Source organism: Polypterus senegalus, chromosome 12 (genome assembly GCF_016835505.1).
Source record: "Polypterus senegalus isolate Bchr_013 chromosome 12, ASM1683550v1, whole genome shotgun sequence".
Lineage (NCBI taxonomy): Eukaryota > Metazoa > Chordata > Cladistia > Polypteriformes > Polypteridae > Polypterus > Polypterus senegalus.
In genome coordinates this window covers 23,799,530-23,821,066 of record NC_053165.1, presented here as the reverse complement: position 1 = coordinate 23,821,066, position 21,537 = coordinate 23,799,530, and the positions used below count along the sequence as shown (strand labels likewise).

Here is a 21,537-nt window from a genome sequence, read left to right as displayed (position 1 = left end):
TCCACAAGAGGCGGGGTCACTGTGACATCACACCCTAAGGACCGCCTCCACCTTTAAAATTCTGGTGGATAAGATGGCTTCACCCAGGTTTTCATTGGTAGTTGTTTGGAGATCATTACCAGTAATTCTTTTGTTTTCTGCGGTTACTGTTGTTACTTTTTTTTTTTTTGGATTTCTGCTTTGGATTGTGGACGGAGACTTTTTTGTCATTGGATTGCCTTTTAGGCAAATCCTTTTTTGCTCTTTTGAACATTTTGTTGTATTTTTCTATTTTTGTTAATAAATCTTCATTTTTGTAAATTTCTTTTTGGTAACTGTGACTGTGACTGAGACTGCTGTCTTTATCGTAAGCCAAGTCCAGAGTTTTCTTTAAGACATTTTGTTTTTTTTTTTGGTTGTTTATAATAATAATAATAATATAGCATCCATACCAGATGATTGCAGTTACCATTTCCCTTGTAGGGCATTTTTATAACTTTTAGGACTTTTATAGTACTATTGAACTTTTTAAGCTAGCATCTCTTTTGGGGACCTGCTTAGGGACAAGCCTGCAGGTAGCAGTTGGAGGCTGGCAGGCTGGTGAAAGTTTTGACCTGATTTTGTGGCTCTTTTTTAAGCCAAGTACCTCTTTTTTGCTATTTTTATGTTTCCATTTCACAGTATTCTTCTTATTTAATCAAATGGGACACTGTTGCTTACAGCTTTCTACTTCTTTACAGTAAGATGTTAGGTAACACTAGGTTTTCTGTTAATCCATCCTTCTAATATTTTTCGGAGGTGGTGATTGATGACCAACTATCCTTCACTCTCCTCTCTTGCTTGCCAGTTTCACTCTGTTTAACATTAATCATATCAGGTATTACCAGCTGGAATATGGGGCACAACTTCTTGTTCAGGCATTGGTCTTGTCATGTCTGGACTGCCGCAGCTCCTTATTACCTGCATGTGATACCAAGACACTTCAGATGATTCAAAATGCAGTGATATGTCTTTCTATAGCAGCATTAATGGTCATAGCAGGTCATCAGTCACCATCCCAAGAAAGATTAGATAGACGGATTAATAGACAACCTAGCATTACCTAACATCTTATTGTAAAGAATTAGAAAGCTATAACTAACATTGTCTGAAACTGTCCCATCTGATTAAGTAAGAAGATTGCTGTTCAAATGCTTGATGCTTGCCTACAAAGTAGACTGTGGATCAGCACCTACAGTATGTGTATGGAGGCACTTAAGAGGTCCTGTTCTTCATCTCGCCCACTCAGATCTGCTAATCAATGGGGTCTGGTGATACCACCTCTACATGACATCAAATCTTTTCATTGGTAACTCCTACCTGGTGGAATGAGCTGCTTACCTCCTTCTCAACTCTCACTGTGTTTAAGAAGTGTTTGAAGACTCTCTTGTTCTGTGAATGTTTTTCTTTTTGATAATGACTTTATGCTAGGTTTTTAGTAGCTAAGAAAAGAGTATGCAGTCTTGCATTGTTCTAGTTTGTCCAGGGCTCTTCGCTTGTAATGTTCAGTTTTGTAAACTTGTCCTGTAACACCTGTTTCCAAACACTACCCAGGTTGACGTTACTTGATTATGTTTGACCTCTTTTGTAAGTTGCTTTTGATTTAAACATCTGCTAAGTGAATAAATGTAAATGTATAGCATTCTTAATCCAGGTAAGGATCATGGGAGCCTGAGCCTACTGTGGCCTCACTGGGTGCAATGCTGGAAGGAACTCTGTAAATGATGGTTTGATTGTTTGTGATTAATATATTGATTCTGTGTTTCTTCTTAAGTTAATAGGGGTCTTTTGTAAATAATTTAAGTGGGCACAGTTAAACTTTACTGATATTGATAACTATTTTTCTTTGTACAGTGGGATGCAAAAGTTTGGGCAACCTTGTTAATAGTCATTATTTTCCTGTATAAATCGCTGGTTGTTACGATAAAAAATGTCAGTTAAATATATCATATAGGAGACACACACAGTGATATCTGAGAAGTGAAATGAAGTTTATTGGATTTACAGAAAGTGTGCAATAATTGTTCAAACAAAATCAGGCAGGTGCATAAATTTGGGCACCACAAAAAAGAAATGAAATCAATATTTAGTAGATCCGTCTTTTGCAGAAATTACAGCCTCTAAACACTTCCTGTAGGTTCCAATGAGAGTCTGGATTGTGGTTGAAGGTATTTTGGACCATTCCTCTTTACAAAACATCTCTAGTTCATTCAGGTTTGATGGCTTCCGAGCATGGACAGCTCTCTTTAACTCACACCACAGATTTTCAATTATATTCAGGTCTGGGGACTGAGATGGCCATTCCAGAACGTTGTACTTGTTCCTCTGCATGAATGCCTTAGTGGATTTTGAGCAGTGTTTCGGGTCGTTGTCTTGTTGAAAGATCCAGCCCCGGCGCAGCTTCAGCTTTGTCACTGATTCCTGGACATTGGTCTCCAGAATCTGCTGATACTGAATGGAATCCATGCGTCCCTCAACTTTGACAAGATTCCCAGTCCCTGCACTGGCCACACAGCCCCACAGCATGATGGAACCACCACCATATTTTACTGTAGGTAGCAGGTGTTTTTCTTGGAATGCTGTGTTCTTTTTCCTCCATGCATAACGCCCTTGTTATGCCCAAATAACTCAATTTTAGTTTCATCAGTCCACAGCACCTTATTCCAAAATGAAGCTGGCTTGTCCAAATGTGCTTGAGCAGACCTCAAGCGGCTCTGTTTGTGCTTCCTCTTCATCACTCTCGCATACAGCATCTCCTTGTGTAAAGTGCGGCGAATGGTTGAACGATGCACAGTGACTCCATCTGCTGCAAGATGATGTTGTAGGTCTTTGGTGCTGGTCTGTGGGTTGACTCTGACTGTTCTCACCATTCGTCGCTTCTGTCTATCTGAAATCTTTCTTGGTCTGCCACTTCGAGCCTTAACTTGAACTGAGCCTGTGGTCTTCCATTTCCTCAATATGTTCCTAACTGTGGAAACAGACAGCTTCAATCTCTGGGACAGCTTTCTGTATCCTTCCCTAAACCATGATGGTGAACAATCTTTGTCTTCAGGTCATTTGAGAGTTGTTTTGTGACCCCCATGTTGCTACTCTTCAGAGAAAATTAAAGGAGGAGGGAAACTTACAATTGACCCCCTTAAATACTCTTTCTCATTATAGGATTCACCTGTGTATGTAGGTCAGGGGTCACTGAGCTTACCAAGCCAATTTGAGTTCCAATAATTAGTTCTAAAAGTTTTGGAATCAATAAAATGACAACGGTGCCCAAATTTATGCACCTGCCTGATTTTGTTTGAACAATTATTGCACACTTTCTGTAAATCCAATAAACTTCATTTCACTTCTCAAATATCACTGTGTGTGTCTCCTATATGATATATTTAACTGACATTTTTATCGTAACAACCAACGATTTATACAGGAAAATAATGACTATTAACAAGGTTGCCCAAACTTTTGCATCCCACTGTATATGCACCTCCAAAACATTGTACTATGTTACTTTCAACAGACTGCTAATACAAGTGGACACACTCTGCCTTGTCTTATTCCTACCCCCATATCCTACAGTAGATTTGGTTTTTACAGTAGAATGTGGCAGTTGCGCTTGTAACAAAGGTTTTAGCATAGCTGAAGCCACAAAAGGTAAACTGACCACAGAAACTTCTTATAGTAAGCAAGCTATGAATTTAGTGTGAATACTTTTAAAAATTACTTTGGTTTTATCACTCCCTAATGAAACCTAGCCTTGCTAATTAATACGTGAGCACTGAACAATTATTGTATGTCCAGTTTTTCCCATTTTAGCTTTGTAAAAGTGCATTTTCTTTAGTTTTTTATAAGCCACTAGCTTGTCTTCTTTTTCTTTTTCTTTTTCATTTGGAGAATGTTCTATTTTTACACACAGATTTTCATTTGTGCCACATTTCTTGACTTTTTTGGGAGGTTTTGTAATGCATTTAAATTTTTCCCATATCCCACCTCTGCCTGATTTGATACTTTCTTGATAATTAATTGTGGGGCTTCTACGAAGACTTGATTATTGTCCATATATGTGTGTGAAACATCTTATATGTCCACAGGTGAACTTTGTTCTCTAATTATGTGAGATTCTTGGTTGAATTCCAATTAGCACATTGTAATTAATGAATTTTTCTATACATGTGGTGATAATGAACATGTAAACCTGCAGATTTACTCATGCATTACTCCTTATATCTAAAAAGACCTAATTAGTCATAAACGTTTAGTGCATCTAAACTAATCACCAAACATTTGAGACCAATCTTTCCATTCATTCACAGATTATTTTCATCCAATTCAGGATGATGGATTAATATTAATTGATCACATCATAGGACACTCTATGCATGCATCCACAGTCTCCTATACAGAGACATTTTAGACTTACATTAGAACATTAGAAAAACCTAGACAAGAACAGGCCATTCAGCCCAACAAACCTCAACAGTCCTATCCACTTATTTCTTCTAAAAAAATATAAAGTCGAGTTTTGAAAGTCCCAAAACTGTTACTATCAACCACACTACTTGGTAGCTTATTGCAAGTGTCTATCGTTCTTTGTGTAAAGAAAACTTCCTAAAGTTTGTGCGAAATTTACCCTTAACAAGTTTCCAACTGTGTCCCTGTGTTCTTGATCATCTTCTTCTTCTCTTGGCTTTTCTCATTAGGGGTTGCCACAGCAGATCATTGTCCGCATATTGATTTGGTAAAATTTTACACCAGGTGCCCTTCCTGCTGTAACCCTCCCCATTTATCCGGGCTTGGGACCGGCACGAAGAAGCACACTGGCTTGTGCATCCCCTTTGGCTGTAGCTTGGTTCCCTGTGTTCTTGATGAACTCGTTTTAAATAACGGTCTTGATCCACTGTACTAATTCCCTTCATAATTTTAAACACTACAATCAGGTCACCTCTTAATCTTCTTTTGCTTAAACTGTAAAGGCTCAGCTCTTTTAATTTTTCCTCATAATTCAACCCCTGTAGCCCTGGAATCAGCCTAGTTGCTCCTCTCTGAACCTTTTCTAGCGATGCTATGTCCAAAACTTCACACAGTACTCCAGACGAGGCTTCACTAGTGCATTATAAAGGTTGAGCAGAATCTCCTTGGACACATCAGGACGCTATACTGTATAACCTAAAATTCTATTAGCCTTCTTAATGTCTTCTTGATTTTCTGACCGCCCATTTTGTATTCAAACCTAATATTTTTACTTCCTATTTGTAATACTCTACATTTACTGACATTAAATTTCATCTGCCACAAATCTACCCAAGCGTTTATGCTATCCAAGTCGTTCTGTAATGATATAACAGATTCCAAATTATCTGCTAATCCATCTATCTTGGTATTATCTGCAAACTTAACCAGCTTGTTACTTATATTCCTATTTAAATCATTTATATATATTAAAAATAGCAGTGACCCCTGTGGAACACCACTCTTAACATCGGCCAGTCATGATGAGGTTCCTTGCACCATTGCCCTCTGCTTCTTGTTCTGAGCCAATTCTGCACCCATCTAAAAACATCACCCTGAACTCCCACTTCTTTTAGTTTGATGCCCAACCTCTCATGTGGCACCTTATCAAATGCTTTCTGAAAGTCCAGATAAATAATATCATAAGCTCCACTTTGATCGTATCCTTTTGTTGCCTTCTCATAGAATTCCAGAATATTAGTAAAACACGATCTCCCTCTTCTGAACACATGCTGACTGTTCAGAATAACTCCTGTCTTTGCCAGGTGTTGCTCAATCTTATCCTAAACAATTCCTTCCATTAATTATACTGTGATGTATGTTAAGCTTACTGGCCTATAGTTGCTTGTATCTGCCCTGTCACCCTTTTTATATAATGGAATGATATTTGCCATTTTCCTGTCCTTTGGAATCTCTCCAATGTGCAGTAACTTCCTAAAAATATGAGTCAAGGGTTTATATATGTACCCACAAGCCTCCTTAAGAACTCAAAGGTAAATATTATCTGGCCCTGGTGAATTGTTTGATTTCAGCCTATTTAATCTGAGCAGCACTTCTCCCTCTACAATTTCCAAATCCTTCAGTACCTCCTTAGTAGTTGTGTTTACCGCTGGGAGATTATCCACTTGCTCTCTTGCTGACCTAGCATACAGATCTTTGAAATACGGGAGGAAACCCAGACTGCTGAAAGAAAAAGAAAAACATGTGAATGTGAAAGCTCCACATACAGTAGATGTTGACCAGGCAGGATTTTGAACCCAGAGACTGGGAGCTGTGAGGATGTAGTGCTAAGAACCACTGGCAGAATGTGAAGTGCTGCTTGTAATTCTACATAACTGATTCCTCATGCATGACATTTGCTTGAAAATACTGTTAATGAATAAAATTGACAAAATGTTTGTGCATTCTAGGATGTATTAAGTGCTTGGAGCATTGATTTATGCAGATTGCTAGCCTAAGGGAACGTAATTAGTGTAGATTTCTTCAATAGACTCATAGATGTATTGACATTATAAAGAAACAATAAGATATTTAAGAAGTCTTAGATATATTTTTGCAATGCTGTAAAACACCCTTCTGTTACGTTGATTAATTGTGCTAAAGTGTTTAATTATAATGATTACCACTTTCAATATTTTTATCATACAATAAAGAATTTAGTATTAGGTAGCAATTCTAACTCTGAGTAGAAGTCTTGTTCTCCTCTTTACCTATTGTTAACCTTATAGAAAATTATATTTCAGATTTAAAAAATCTTTTCTTTTCCTTTAAACAGTAGTTAATACTGCCTAATGTAATATGATATACATGTCACACCAAGTGCTTTAGTTTCCAAAATATTTTCAACTAAGCTGCCCCGATTCACATATTTTGTCATCCTACATTCTATAAATTTTTTTTTTGTTATAGCCAAGTTGAAATGAGCAATTAAGATCTGCATGCATTTGGCACCTTTGACATCTTTAAAGATGTGTTTGATGATTAAGTTTAAACAATTTGACTAATTCATAATTAAGAAAATGTAGAAATAATATGTTAAATCCTATTGTATTTAAAATATGAATAATTGACCTTGACAACAGATCGTCTTTTTAAAAATTATAATAGTCTGTGTGCTTTCACATTTCTTTTATTAAATTCCAGCAGTATTCCACTTGGTTATTATTGTCCTATTCATAGCAAAAAATAACAATTTTATCTTGCCATGCAGTCAGCATTAATATACAAGTTATCTGCTGGCACTGCTTAAGGGTCTATTCTGTACAGCTGGACTCGACCATACATAACTACTTAGACAGTAAGCCACAAAAGTAAATTAAATCGTTGTTGCTCGTCTCCTGCAGTTAAGTAAAACAAGCATTCATTTTATGCATTTGTTGGTTTTAATATATATGCTCTAGACGTTTTTATGTCACACAGTTTAACTATGTTAACGTCAGTGTTTTGGTTTGTTGTACCATAATATTTATCAGTGGTATTCATTGTACTTGCCCTTTTTAGACATTTAAAATTTTCGGTCCACTCTTAAAATCATTTCGTTTATGATAAAAGTGGCCCTTTATTATCCCATATGTTTTTTTATTTAATCTGGACAACAAAACATCATCCAGCATTTTGAAAGAGATTTCATTTCCTACTTCTTCCTCATAAAGGCATATTTGCTATCGGCAATCCTTCATTTTGCACCTATCCATGTAATCCAATTCAGCATCATAGGGCCAATCCATGCAGTATCGGGGGCAAGGCAGAAACGATTGCACATTCACACATATAAGGCTAATTTAATAACACTGTTTTTTTAAAACCCTAACCCTCAGAAAACAATGAACTAGAGCAGTGTTGTGATAAGGAGTGGGTCAACATTTCTCCAATTTGATGTATGATTCGGGTAAAGTCATAGAGAAAAATAATTTATTTATTTCTGGTAATGTTGATCAGTGAAATTAGCCAATGCATTTTTCACAGCAAATGTATCAGTTCACTAGTGACATCATACGCTGAATATTTTGCTGGAAATTTGCCATGTGGCCAATTTTTTTCCCTAACATCCCATAATGCTTTGCGAGGCCAGTGTGACATGACAGAGCTATAGCAGCCAATGTTGGATGGGACAGCTCCACCCCAGAGTATATAACACTGATTCTAGGAATGGGGGAGAGTGGTGACTCTGAGGCTAGGCAATCGATTTGAATCCCATAAATACCAGAAGTGACTCTACTCCATTGGGCCCCTGCAATTGCTTTGTCCTGGATATGCCGTTAATCTGCATCCAGCCCTGCAAGCAGGTCCTCCAACTTACAGAGAAAACTTGGAGGTTGGTGGCAGGATTGACACTCCAGGCACCGTAAAAAACCTCACACTGTTCAGTGTGGTGTTGAGATGTCACCCGTTGGACGGCTGCACTCAGATCTCAATCGAGGCGGTTTGCCGTGTGGCGGGTGCGGCAACGTGCTGTGATCAGCGCATGCTCCCAACCTCTTTCTCCTCCTTCTCCTAGGATTGGGCTAAAAATTTGTGAATATATTTAAACACAAAATGCACATGCAGAAGAAAGCTGAAATTGTGTTGGTGTGTTCGCACCTTAAAGGTAAGGTCTTTTGGACTTGAATGTGACTTGTATGTTAGTAATGCATGAGCGCACACCTTTAATAGTATTACCCAGAGTGCTGTGCAGATGATGCAAACAGAAAGGAGTTAAGAATCCATGTTGTTTAATGTTGCGCCTATTCAGTAGCAGTGGCACTGAATGAACAAAAGGGTCAGGGGGATAAAAGAAACAAACTACTTCTTAGTTTGAAAGAGGTGCCTGCTCTCGAAGCTGTGGGGTCAAACCTGAACGAATTCATGCTTCCTGTCTGCCACCGTATGCAAGAAATGTTACTGTTCTGTTATGTAATTCTATTTATTTTATCCCAAGGGGGCACGGTGGCAAAAGTGGTTAGCATTGATGTAACATAGCTTGGGTTACATTTTAGGCCTCAACAATTAATCCAACATAGTTGGCAGATGTTTCCCAAGCTATCAGGGACATGTCAAAGACTATTTCCCTGTTATGATCCACTCTGAAGTAGTTCATTTTTTCCTTCTCAATTGACCTCCGTGCATTTTGTTGAGTTTGGCAAAGTTCCTGAGCAATTCTGCAACTTCACATTTACATTTACATATCTGGCTGATACCTTTATGCAGGACAACTTACAACATTTGAGATACAATTGGTTAAATGTCTTTTGTTCTCCAACAGGAGCACAAGCAGGTGAAGTGAGTCGCTCTTAGTCACACCGCATTAGTAGCAGGATTTGAATCCGCAATTGCAGGGTTCAAAGTTCAAAACTTTAAGTGCTTCTTAAGGCTAAGGAAGTGAATTCAGTGGGGTTCACTCATCACTAAGTGCTAGTAAAAGCTGATTCTATAAGCTACTGAATCATAAGGTATACATAATGTTATATGCTTTTTCACTTTAGCTGTGTTTTTTTTTTTATTGAATTAGGGAGCTGTGCCCCCTGCTCGCTTCGCTCGCCAACCCCAAGGTTTGGTTAACCAGATATCAAATTTAAAGAGATTGTTATTTTCATTTCATTCATTTTTCATTTCTTGATATTTTCCAATAATAAAGCTGTAGTGAATGAGTTACCCCAAACCCTGGGGCTGCTAGTGCTGTGCTGAGTGATCTGCATGTTGCGCTGCACGTCGATTATTTAAAAGCCTGTACAGCAGCTGTCCTTTTGTCTCACTTCTTTGTCTCGTGGGTATGTTAAAGCATCTCTGAGAAATTGTTTGTAAATGTAGTCTCCCAGTGGTTCAAAGTGTCTTCTGTGCAAGTAGTCTCGCCGGACTTCAAAGTGTCTTCTGAGAAGATCCAAGAAGACCTCCTGTTCACGTGTACCAAAGCAACATTTTTGAATTGTTTACGCCGTTCTACTTTGTCATCTACTCTTTGTCCTTTATTTATGGCCCTGAAATGGTTAAATGTCTTTTTCGTGGGACCTATAACACTACTTGCATTGTGAAGGGGGTTGAGTGGGGGGGCTGAACGTACGCTAAAGAGTTGTAGTCAGATCAGCTGCTGCCTTGCTGCTGGCGAGCTGCTTGTTCTCCTTGTCACGCTGCACGTCGATCATTTAAAAGCATGTACAGCAGCTGTCCTTTTGCCACTTTGCATCTCTCCCGTTCGCGTTGTGAAGGTGGGGGGGGCTGAATGTACGCTAAGGAGATGAGGTCGGATCATCTGCTGGCTTGCTGTATATTCTGCTTGTCGCGCTGCACATCGATCATTTAAAAGCATGTACAGCAGCTGTCCTTTTGTCTCACTGCCTTGTCTCGCGTGACTTCAAAGTGTCTTCTGAGACAGATCACGTCTTGTCTCCCCCCCCCAAGATTTTTTTATAATAGAGAGATAATAAAAAAGAAAATTTCTTGCTTGTCACTTAAAGTCAGATTTATTTTGTTTGAGGACTGAGAGAAGACTAGATGAGTGTTGCTTCTGTTCTGAGAAGTCCTCTGAACCTGTAGAATTGAAAGAGGGTGTACTTTTTCATATCATATTATAGTGAATTTAAGGTGACACATATCCTCTCAAAGCTCAGTTCTGTCAGAGTCCATCTGTAGTAACTGTAGAATATGTGGTAATCCAGCAGGTTGTCCTTTATTTTTGTATGAAAGTCTTTAAGAGCAGTGGCTTTACCACACTAAAGGGAAAAAACATATTCTAGTCACTCTTAAATCACTCAGGCTTTCTTTTATTGAGTTTGGGTGAGAATAACGACCATATTCTTTTTTTTATATAAAATGAATACAGTATATTGCCTCTAAATGTCACAACAGTATAATACATAGCAGAGAAAGAGAATGAGAAAGACTTAGTAACGGTCTATCAAAATGATTACTAAAGTTAATTTAATAAAAAGAATTATAGACAGCCTCAACACCTGCTCTAACTAGGAAAAGTTGTTTTAAAATAAGGAGCCTTTGGCCTAGATTTAAATTTTGAAACTAATGAATCCTCTTTTAATATTGGCAAGTAGATCATTCAGGAATTTGAGGGTCCTTTAGCTAAACACTGTCCTTTCTACACTAATCTAATTTATTCTTTTAATTTGAAGTAGGCTTCCATCTTCATTTTCAGTGTACAGTTTGGAAGATAAGTGTTAATAAAGTCTGGAAGGTGGTGGAAGACATAAGCCATTTAGCACTTTATTTCTGTAAAGGAAAATTTAAGAGTGTGTAAACTTAACTGGAAACGTATGTAGTGAACCAAGACCTGGTGTTATTTGGTCGTAGTACATTGTTTTGGATTACAGGAGTGTAAGCAAATGGTTTTAGCAATCAATAGAGCATTACAATAAGTATTTTTCATACAAATGAATGAACTAGTTTTTCAAAAACCTATTGTAAGAGCCATTTTCCTAGTTCTATAAGATTCGTGAATATTTTACTAGATGACAATGCATAGATTATGGGAGGTTCCTATAACCCCAGGAAGTACAATTGTATTGGTATATTCTTGCCATTTCTAACAGCTTTGAGTAAACAGTAGTCTTCAGTTAGTGACAGCCTTGCCATGAGTAAGGTGTGGAAGGCATAAGGTTTTAAACTGTGCCAACCGGCCTACGGGCCTTTTGAGTGTGTGTGAAGTAAATATGTAAGAAAACAGCGCTTAATTTTATGTGCTGTGCTGTACATTTAAAGCGTACAGAAGAAGAAGCTAAGAATCTTTAAGTAAAGAAGAAGTAAAGAACTTTTAAGTACAGAAATAACTAGTTTCTCAAGAAAAGCTAAGTTTAGAGAAGATACATTTTCCTCTTTTTTTTGCCTTTTATTCTATGTGTAACTATTTTTTTTTATCTTTTATTCTTATGTGGATTTTTTGCTTTTAACTTTCACTAAATATTTTAAAACAAACTTTTGGACTGTGAAATTTCTTTCGACACGCGTTTTACCCGTGCTTGACAACGCCTTACACCTCGGCGGCTACACCTATGAATTATGAAAATATGGGAATTTTGCAAAATTCCATTTCCATTCAGTTTTATTACCATCCTATTTTATATCAGGGTTAAAATTAAGTTAAAACATGCAGGTTACTGCAGTAAAATGTGTTTAATCAGTGCTTCAATGGATTTCACATTGCATTATTTGTAGTGCAAAAAAATACAAAATGTAAATATGAATTATGAGAGGTTAAGACTAATACAACCCATAAGAAAAGGGCTGTTTTTCTGGAAAGTTTGTTTTCACTTCCCGAGGTTGTGCTTCAACTGACATTCAGGTGTTCATCAGTTCAAAATCATTTATTTTGGCTCCAGGTGCAGGTGCTTCTGTTCATTATTAATAATAATGGGCACTCTGGCTTGAATTAGGTCTTCTGCCTAAATCAAGTCGTCTGATTTGATCATTTAATTCATTGGAATAATTATTTTATAAAGAGCAAACTGTACATCACAAAAGCTGTCTGGCAGCTGTGTTTCAATTTCATTGTGTGGTGTTTAATTACTAGGATTGGAAATCCGTTCTGTCTGTGATTATATGGAAAATTTGAACACCATTACGAGAGTGTAGCATCTCTTCTTTACAGAGCCATCTGGTCACACTACTTAACTTCACTCTGTTGGTTGCGCTAGGAGTTATTTTTGTGAAAAGTCCACAGTAGATGATCACAATATGCAACATTAGTTCCAGCTAAAAATGTATTTGAACTTAGTGGTGTTTTTGCTTTGAATTTCCAAATTCAGACTATTTGAAAGAGTTGTACTGCGTGTGTTCATTGATCCAAAGTTTCCTTTATAATTGTTTGAACTGAATGGTTTAATAAAATATTTGGAAGGAAACTGATAAGAAATAAGGGAAGGACTGACAAATCATTTGGATGATGTACTTGAAAAGGAAAATATCTGCGCTATAAGAATGACCTGACATGGCAGAATGATAAGAAGCCATCCAATTAAACACAATATATTAATGGCAAGGACTGGTTTCTAGGTAAGCAACTGAGTTAGAACAGAAACTTGCAGCCCCACCAGAACCAACGTGCTCCTGCTCTAATGCAGCGTTTACATCTTGAAATAAATGTTCAGTGCATACTAGGAAATTTAGATTAAAAGTCAGAACTGTTGATAGTTTTTCCACACAATACAATGATTTTAATAGGAAAATATTCATTTAAATATTTATTTAAAGATTATGGTATAAGCAACACAAAATTACTAAGATGTGACTAAAAACAAACTCCATGTACACAAGTGGGCCTTGTAGGTTGGTGTGTTTCTGCATTACATCTTTTGCTGTCTGGCGGGTTGAAGTTAGTTATTAGTGAAGAACAAAGGTTTATACTCATGATGACCAGGTTTCATCTTAAGAGTTCATTTCTTTTTTGTAATCTTTCTCATGATTTGTTTCAGAGGCTGATAATTAATTATTGATCTGTGCAATTGCCTTATTCAGCATCTTCGCCTGACTTAATTTTTCTTATTTGGAAATACAAAAATCAGTTTGATTGTAATTCATGGTTATATATGTAGCAGCTGAAAAATGTTAAAGTGCTTTTTTTGCATAGCGTAAAAGTTGAAAACAAACAGCACACATTTTAACAATTTAAGTCATTTATTTGGTTTGGTTTCTTTATGTGATTTTTATAGAATATACAAGGAAGCAAAGGTCTGTAATATGGTTTGTATATTTGTAGCTAGAAATCCACAAAGAGAGAAAATGGTATCTTGAAATAGTTTTTTACTCCTAAGTTTTCGACTCCTACCAGGAATCATCATCAGCGGAACATGATTAGACTTACAGGAATTCTAAGCAATATATAGCAAATAAGGGTGTTTGGTGAGGTGGGGTTCATATATATATGCATATACAGTACATATACATGTGTGGAGAGAATGATGAGGCAGGGCAAAAGCCAAATGCTGTGGGCGCCAACCGGCAAAACCCTGTTTAATTCCAAGAAAAAATAAGGGAATTATTGAAAAATATGTGCTCTGTTTAGATTAATTCCCATTCATTAGAACTCATTCCAGTCACACTTTCTCTGCTTATCTCTTATCACTAAGTGTTTGCTCTCATGGTCAGGCCCAAAATGAGACACTACCTTCTTGGAGTGGCTTCCTCAAGGGACGGTTTCTCAAGGCTATTAGGGATAAAGGAGACAAGACTGTTAGCAAGCTTGCTTCCTCTCTTTTCCTGGAGTGGTACCACATACTGTACCGTAGGTGAGCCTGGTGTGCATACCTGACAACATTTATATAATGTGTATATATTGTAAGGAACGACACACATGGGCTTGCATCCCAAATGGGACAGGGCATGATTCATTACCTGGGCGGGAGGCCAATGTAATTAAGGAGGGGATAGGTGGTTGGAACAGGAGGAGAAATTGTGGGTGGAGTACTGGCTTCCCTAATACTCTAGATGCAGCACAACCGGACCAGGACTCCTACAGGGATACCCACAAGGCATGATGGGATTTGTAGTCCTGTGGGGCAGCCTGGTTGGGTTCTGTGGGGGCCACCAGAGGGAGCTGTTGGGATTGGTAATCCCTGTTGTACAAGACTTCCGATCAACCTGGAAGCATTTCCATCGGGCTATGCTATACTCCCAGTTCCAAGATAAAAGGAGCTGCTCTACTATATCCAGGTAGTCGGAGCCAGGAGAGGAGAGAGGCAACACTTGCCTGGGAGGAGTGGAGGAAAGCAAGAAAGGGAGAAGAAGAAGAAGTCATAATTGTCATGGCTTATATGGATGACGAAGCCTTTTGGGTTGTGAAGGGGGTGCTGAACGCATGCTAAGGAGATGCGGATGGATCAGCTGCTGCTTAAGCTGGTGTTCTGCTTGTCGTACCGCGCGTCGATCATTTAAAAGTCTGTTCAGCAGCTATCCTCTTTTCTCACTGCTTTGTCTTGTGGGACATCAGAGTGTCTTCCGAGAGAATCAAGTTTCAACCCAAGTTTTTTTTATTATAATAGAGAGATATACATGTACTAGACATTAAGCCCGTTACAATAACGGGCGCTAGAACAGTAGTGCATAAACATTAGTAGGAACAGTCTGTATTAAATGGTAAGGGACCTTGTATGTGGCTGTAATATGTGTCACTGTATTGTGTGCCTTTAATTTTCTCTCTCAGTAATACTGGTTTGTATTTCTGTAAAATGCCTGTCATTTTGTCGGACAGTAATACAGTGGAACCGAAGTAATTTCCCCCATAGGATTGTATGTAAATCCAATTTATCCGTTCCAGACCGTATGAACTGTATTTAAATATATATTTTTTTAAGATTTTAAGCACAAATATAGTTAATTATACCATTGAATGCACAGCGTAATAGTAAACTAAATGTAAAAACATTGAATAACACTTAGAAAACCTTGAACAACTGAGAAAACTAACACTGCAAGAGTTTGCGCTATAGCCTTATGACCGGCTCGCTAAAAACACCTTTTTTAATGAGTTTTAAGCGCAGGGAAAAAATGAACATTTGAAAAATCCGTAATTTAATAAACAACCAAGAAAAGTAACACTGCAACAATGCATGCACGTGTGTGTGTGTGCGTGTGTCTCTGTCACAGGCCTGTGTTTGTGCGTGTGTGCGTGTCTGTCTCTGTGGCGGGCGTGTGTGTGTGCGTGCATGCGTGCGTGTCTGTCTCTGTCGTGGGCCTGCGTGTGTGTGTATGTGTGCGTGTGCGTGTCAGTCCCCCATGCGGGCCTGCCTGTGAGTGTGTGTGTGTGAGTGTGTCTCCTGCGTGTGTGTGCGTGTATGTGTGTGTGTCTGTCCCCAATGCGGGCCTGCCTGTGTGTGTGTGTGTGTGTGAGTGTGTCTCTTGCGCGCACGCACCTGTATGTGTCTCTCTCTCTCTTTCTCTCTCTCTCCCTCTCTCTCTGCACACACAGGGAATGCACAGGAAGAGACTGAACACGTGCCGTGATGCCCCACACATGCACACTTCATCAGAAGACACACACACATGGACACCTGGACGCACACAGGGGTTTTATTAAAAAGGATGGGGTGGACAAAAGTAGGTTTATAGTTGTTCATATGGAAAAGATATTTAGATTGTGAGTGCTACACTCAAGCACTCTTTAATAATAAGAAGATACAGATATAAATAAGAAGACCACAAATAATACAAATAAATAATACAATCATTAATAAATAATAATACAAGAATAAACTCTATGTTTTGTGTACTCACATATATAAATATATATCATGCATGTCAAGGAACTGTATGGGTTCCCCTTTTAATTCTTAGGTAAATTATACACACAGAAAGAACACTTAATGGTGTTACAGACAGTTTAAATAAAACAAAAAGGGGTCTTTGTGACATTCTGTCTATATATGCGTATATATGGTAATGGATAGCACAAATGGGCTCTCATCCCTGCCACGGTTGAGCAGTGACAATTACCCTGCAGCATCCCTGGGCTTTAGTATCCATTCGAATGTCCACAGGGCATGATGGGAACTAGAGTCTCGGAGTACAGCCTTGTAGGTTTCCATGGGTGCTACCAGGGGGTGCTGAAGGGTTTTACAATACCAAGTTTGTTGGACTTTTGCATGACCCGGAAATGCTTCCATCCAAACACTGGAAGTGCTCCCGGGTTTGAGATAAAATGAGCCACTTTCGCCTCTGTGAGTCAGAGTTGGAAGGCAGCGAGTGACACTCATCAGGACAACAGAAGTATACTTATGTGATTTGACTGGTGCTTATTTGGAAAAGTGTTAGTTTCAAATAAAAACCTTTAAGTTGAACCTGGAATTGTGCTGGGTGACATTGTGTCTGTAGTTTGGACCCATTGTGGTTTATATATATATATATATAGGGTGGTCCAGATCTAATTATGAAATTTTCATTACGCTGTAACTTATTAAGTTTATTACATAGAAATTCACCTGAAAAATCCCAGACCATCGAGAAGTATGCAAACTGGCGACATGAAGAAACATCTTTGTGCCGAACTGGAATCGTCCCTGCATAAAGTCATCCAGACGATTTGGATCTGCATGATTAGATCTGGACCACCCTGTACTGTATATATGTATAATACACACACGTTATAGATCAAAAGTTGCATTTTGACTTGCCTGTCTCTTTATTATTCTGATTTGCCAATTGCCCAACCTTATTAAAGTGCATACTCTTATTTAATTAAAGTTTTTTGCTCCTGAGGGGTTTTGCTACAATGAATTAGCTTGTGTATATTTTACTACAGTTAATTATTTTATTTTGCAGCCTTCAATGATTGGTTAGTTAAATTATACAATTATGTGGAAGACTTTGATGTAATTGTTTGATAAGCCAAAGAAAGGAGCTGTTGCCTTAATAATGAATAAAATCATCTTCTTTGCATATGTTTTTCTTCTGCATTGCAAACTTTGTTCTGTACTGTAGCTCACATTCAGCCAGGTCCAATTATTTTTTTCTTTATACAGTACTGATTTTCTTTTTCCTCTTTTTATCATTCCTAGCCTGCTGATTTGGATGCTTGGGTAAGCCTTGTACATTTGTTGTTAATCTTACTTTCTTTTCATTTAAATGTCATGTTTTCATTGTGCATTAAAATCGCTATGTGAACATGTATATAGCATTTTCATCACAACGTTTTAAGGGTATTCAACTAGAAAATTGCATATCATCTGTGTGCCGGTTGAAGTTAGTCCTTTTGTCATCTTAGGTGGTTTTAAATGAAGGCCACATCACAATGCTTTTAGCTGAAACTGATGATATTTGTCAGTATTCTTCTTCATAGCAGTCTTGAGCGTTTATCAGGCCTTGCTTGCCCTTTGCTCATGACCTTAATTACTTCTAGAATAAAGAGGACCGTTAGGGGCTGTAGTGTTTTCAATATTAGGCATAAATTCAGACAACAATGGACCCTGCCTACGAATTTCAGAATGTGTTTGAGAAGGATTGCAGGCCTTGAAAATATCCCGTATTTCATTGTTGCTATGCTGTATTTCTAATATTTCTCATCACGTGATCCTCAATTTCTGCACCCCTTTGTACTAACTCTACTATAATTACAGTTTGGTATCGAACAGGTTTCTCTTGGAGACTGGGTTCAGTGTTAGTGTTGAGGATGTGCACTCTCTCCATGTCTATGATTTGTTTTGCCCTTGCAGATCAGCTATAATCAAACACTAGTCTTCCCTTTCCCTGCCTCATCCTGTGTTTTTGTGGCGGTAGATTTGACAACCTGCAGTATTTTACCCATAATGAGGAATTCTGCACAATCCATTGACATGAAGATAATTCTGGTGAACAACAAGGACATTTAATTGTTAACGCTCACAGTGATGAACATACTTTACTGAAGAGGCACACACATTGGGATTTACTTGGCAACAGTTTAATAAAGTATGAGTATATTAATTAAAAGACGCTCATGTTGGAGTACTGATTCAGCCATTTTGCACATAAGGTAGCATAACACACTAGGGTAGTATATTTATTAATCTTTGATTATTCTTAACAGATAAAAGCTATGCTAAAAAACAAAGAAAAAGAATGGCACAGTGGCATAGTCAGCAGTGTTGTTTTATCACACCACAGGCACCGATTTAATTCCCAAGACGAGTATTTACATCTTTGTGTTAGTTTTCACTTTGGGGCTCCAGTTCTCCCTCATAGTCTAAGGATTTATTGAAATTGAAATGAAGTTGACTTGCGGCTCATATTTGGCCTTGAGAAAAAGCATTAGCTAAAGATATATGCTCCCTGCAAAGGATTATGGGGTAAGCTGGGGGGACCAGCAGTGCTGAGCAGTATGTTTGCTGAGGAGTATTTCAGGTCACATAACTGAGGAAAGCCAGGCCACTTGCAAATATCTTTTTAAAAGTTTTCTTTAATTTAAGTTAGTACAGGTTAAGAAGTTATTTCTTTAAAGTTATACAAATAAAATTCAGTATAGTAACCATTATGCCCCAACAGCCCACCATCTATCCATTTAACACAAATAAAATCGAGGCATTTATCAAATGCTAGGGTCACGGTGTTAAGTTCATGGATCTCTGAGCTGGAGGATACATACTTTTATGAAATCCATTAGCCCTGATCTTGATTGACATAAGCCATTTACAAGATGAAACGAGAGTGAACAGAGGATGGGCAGGGTGTGACAGGTTTTTAAAGGATCTCGATAGCTTTATACTTTAGACAGCAACAGTAGAGTGAAGCCGTATTGGGAAAAGGTAGCAATCAGTGATTATAGATGTGTTGCTGATGTTATCAGAGAGAGCGATTGCCATACTAAACTATACTGCTCAAAAGAATTAAAGGAACACTTTTTAATCAGAGTATAGCATAAAGTCAATGAAACTTATGGGATATTAATCTGGTCAGTTAAGTAGCAGAGGGGGTTGTTAATCAGTTTCAGCTGCTGTGGTGTTAATGAAATTAACAACAGATGCACTAGAGGGGCAACAATGAGATGACCCCCAAAACAGGAATGGTTTAACAGGTGGAGGCCACTGACATTTTTCCCTCCTCATCTTTTCTGACTGTTTCTTCACTAGTTTTGCATTTGGCTACAGTCAGTGTCACTACTGGTAGCATGAGTCGATAACCTGGACCCTACAGAGGTTGCACAGGTAGTCCAACTTCTCCAGGATGGCACATCAATACGTGTCATTGCCAGAAGGTTTGCTGTGTCTCCCTGCACAGTCTCAAGGGCATGGAGGAGATTCTAGGAGACAAGCAGTTACTCTAGGAGAGCTGGAGAGGGCCATAGAAGGTCCATAACCCATCAGCAGGACCAGTATCTGCTCCTTTGGGCAAGGAGGAACAGGATGAGCACTGCCAGAGCCCTACAAAATGACCTCCAGCACTGGTGTGAATGTCTCTGACCAAACAACCAGAAAGACTTCATGAGGGTGACCCAAGGGCCCCATGTCCTCTAATGGGCCCTGAGCTCACTGCCCAGCAGCATGCAGCTCGATTGGCATTCGCCATAGAATACCAGAATTGGCAGATGCACCACTGGTGCCCTGTGCTTTTTACAGATGAGAGCAGGTTCACCCTGAGCACGTGACAGAAGTGAAAGGGTCTGGAGAAGCCATGGAGAACATTATGCTGCCTGTAACATCATTCAGCATGAGCAGTTTGGTGGTGGGTTAATGATTGTCTGGGGAGGCATATCCATGGAGGGTCACACAGACCGCTACAGGCTTGACAAAGGCACCTTGGCTGCCATTAGGTATCAGGATGAAATCCTTGGACCCATTGTCAGACCCTATGCTGGTACAGTGGCTCCTGGTGCACGACAATTCCTGGCCTCATGTGGTGAGAGTATGCAGGCAGTTCCTGGAGGATGAAGGAATTGATACCATTGACTGGCCACCACACTTTCCTGACCTAAATCCAATAGAACACCTCTGGGACATTATGTTTTGGTCCATCCAATGCCACCAGGTTGCACCTCAGACTGTCCAGGAGCTCAGTGATGCCCTGGTCCAGATCTGGGAGGAGATCCCCCACAACACCATCTGTCATCTCATTAGAAGCATGCACCGATGTTGTCAGGCATGTATACAAGAACACAGGGGCCATACAAAGTGCTGCGTACAATTTTGAGTTGCTGCAATTAAATTTTGGCAAAATGGACTAGCCTGCCACATAATTTTTCACTCTGATTTTTGGGGCGTCTTTGAATTCAGGGCTCTGTAGGTTGATCATTTTCATTTCCATCAAACGATGTGGCATCCTTTCATTCCTAACACATTACCCAGTCTATATCAGTATAGATATCCAGGAGGATTTCTTTTTCCCATTGAGATCTGACGTGTTTTCAAAGTGTTCCTTTAATTTTTTTGAGCAGTTTATAATGAAGAAGACCAAAACAATTCCAGCAACTGACCCATGTATGATATGCCGTTTCATTCGTCTTGATGTCTAGTTATGCAAGATGTCAAACTTTTTGGGGTCCCCCCTTTTTTTTCCTGGGCTGTTTGTTTTTGGCCCATATTTTTGCACCCTTATAATAACGAGTAAATCAAAAGCAAAAATGATCATTTGGGCTAGAAGTTTTTACATGCCACATCAACTGATACCCAGGGGTTCACCACCCAATGGGACATGAGAGGTTTAAGTTAGTCCTTTTGGCAAAACTTTGAAAAAAATGGGTACCGTTTAAACTCATGTATATGTCGGGTCTTGAAACCTGAAATATTGATCATAAAATCAGACCCCAACTTATACACCTGTTCAAAAATGTGACACTTAATTTTTTTTTTTTTTTTTTAAACTTCTTCTTGCCTCCTCCAATCTCGCATCAGTTTCTCAGACACGTCGAATTTTTTTGCAGCAGCGCAGTTACCAATTTCTTTCGCTACTTCAACGACGTTTAATTTAAAACCAGCTTCATATTTTCTTCTAATCGAATGCTCCATCGTAAATAAAGGATGCTCTTACAATAAAGGTATATGAGGGTGTGAGATACAGAAAACAGAAATCAGTGCAAACGTTGCTTCGGAATAGTTCTGGTATTACTGTGTGGTCACGTAGGTACAATAGAGAGGG

General features: G+C 38.6%; 1 protein-coding gene across 2 annotated transcripts in view; it reads left to right on the top strand.

Moving 5' to 3' along the window:
• Positions 1-21,537, top strand: part of chchd6a (coiled-coil-helix-coiled-coil-helix domain containing 6a) — a 546,344-nt gene that overhangs the window by 81,779 nt on the left and 443,028 nt on the right. Inside the window, exon 5 of one of the 2 annotated variants that reach the window (XM_039771514.1) lies at positions 17,490-17,510. The exons of the other annotated variant lie outside the window; for it this stretch is intronic. Coding sequence (XP_039627448.1) covers positions 17,490-17,510 — 21 coding nt within the window. The remainder of the gene's footprint in view (positions 1-17,489; positions 17,511-21,537) is intronic. 2 annotated transcript variants of the gene reach the window in all.